Source organism: Penaeus monodon, chromosome 15 (genome assembly GCF_015228065.2).
Source record: "Penaeus monodon isolate SGIC_2016 chromosome 15, NSTDA_Pmon_1, whole genome shotgun sequence".
NCBI lineage: Eukaryota > Metazoa > Arthropoda > Malacostraca > Decapoda > Penaeidae > Penaeus > Penaeus monodon.
The window spans coordinates 41,339,956-41,340,550 of record NC_051400.1 but is presented as its reverse complement, the minus strand read 5'-3'; the positions used below and the strand labels follow the sequence as shown (position 1 = coordinate 41,340,550).

General features: G+C 43.0%; 1 protein-coding gene across 1 annotated transcript in view; it reads right to left on the bottom strand.

Annotated features, from left to right (window-relative positions):
• The window catches only part of LOC119582375 (amino acid transporter AVT1D-like), a 47,677-nt gene that overhangs the window by 15,476 nt on the left and 31,606 nt on the right, over positions 1-595 (bottom strand). The window contains exon 5 of the mRNA XM_037930589.1: positions 14-182. Coding sequence (XP_037786517.1) covers positions 14-182 — 169 coding nt within the window. The remainder of the gene's footprint in view (positions 1-13; positions 183-595) is intronic.

The window sequence follows — 595 nt, the reverse complement described above, 5'->3', positions numbered from 1 at the left end:
GAAACCATACTACCTTCCAATGGTACCGAAAGCCCGGTACGCTATAGCCGGGTACGGTCTCCTACACGGCTGACGGTACTCGGGCCACTTATCCTCGAGCAGCACCCAGCAGATCGCAAGCCTCGTACCCGCAAAACCCACACATGCGCAGAGCAGTACCATCAGAGGCAAGCCAAGCCACCCTGGGAAAAAGGTACGTGTGGTCTGGGGTCCTTCTTAGTAGCATTTTTTTTTTTACAAGGGGGTTTTGTTCACGTGCGTAAACAGATAGGTGGGTAGGTGGATTGATAGTTGAGGGATACGGGGTAAGGGAAGATAGACGGAACTTAGATATAAGAGGATTTAAAGGATGCAAACAGAAATAAGTGGTTGCTTGTGGGAAAAAGGAATTTGTAATGTATGTTCTTATCCCCCGAAAAAAAAAAAGGAGATTATGAACAAATGATTATAATGGACACATTTACATGGCTTCTAATGATAGAGAGATATTCTGCACACAATTGAACAAATGAATTTCGTGGAAAAGATATTAAGGAGAAAGGGTTAAAAGCTAATTGAAATAAAGAATATTTCAAAAGGCGTTTATGCCGAGGTA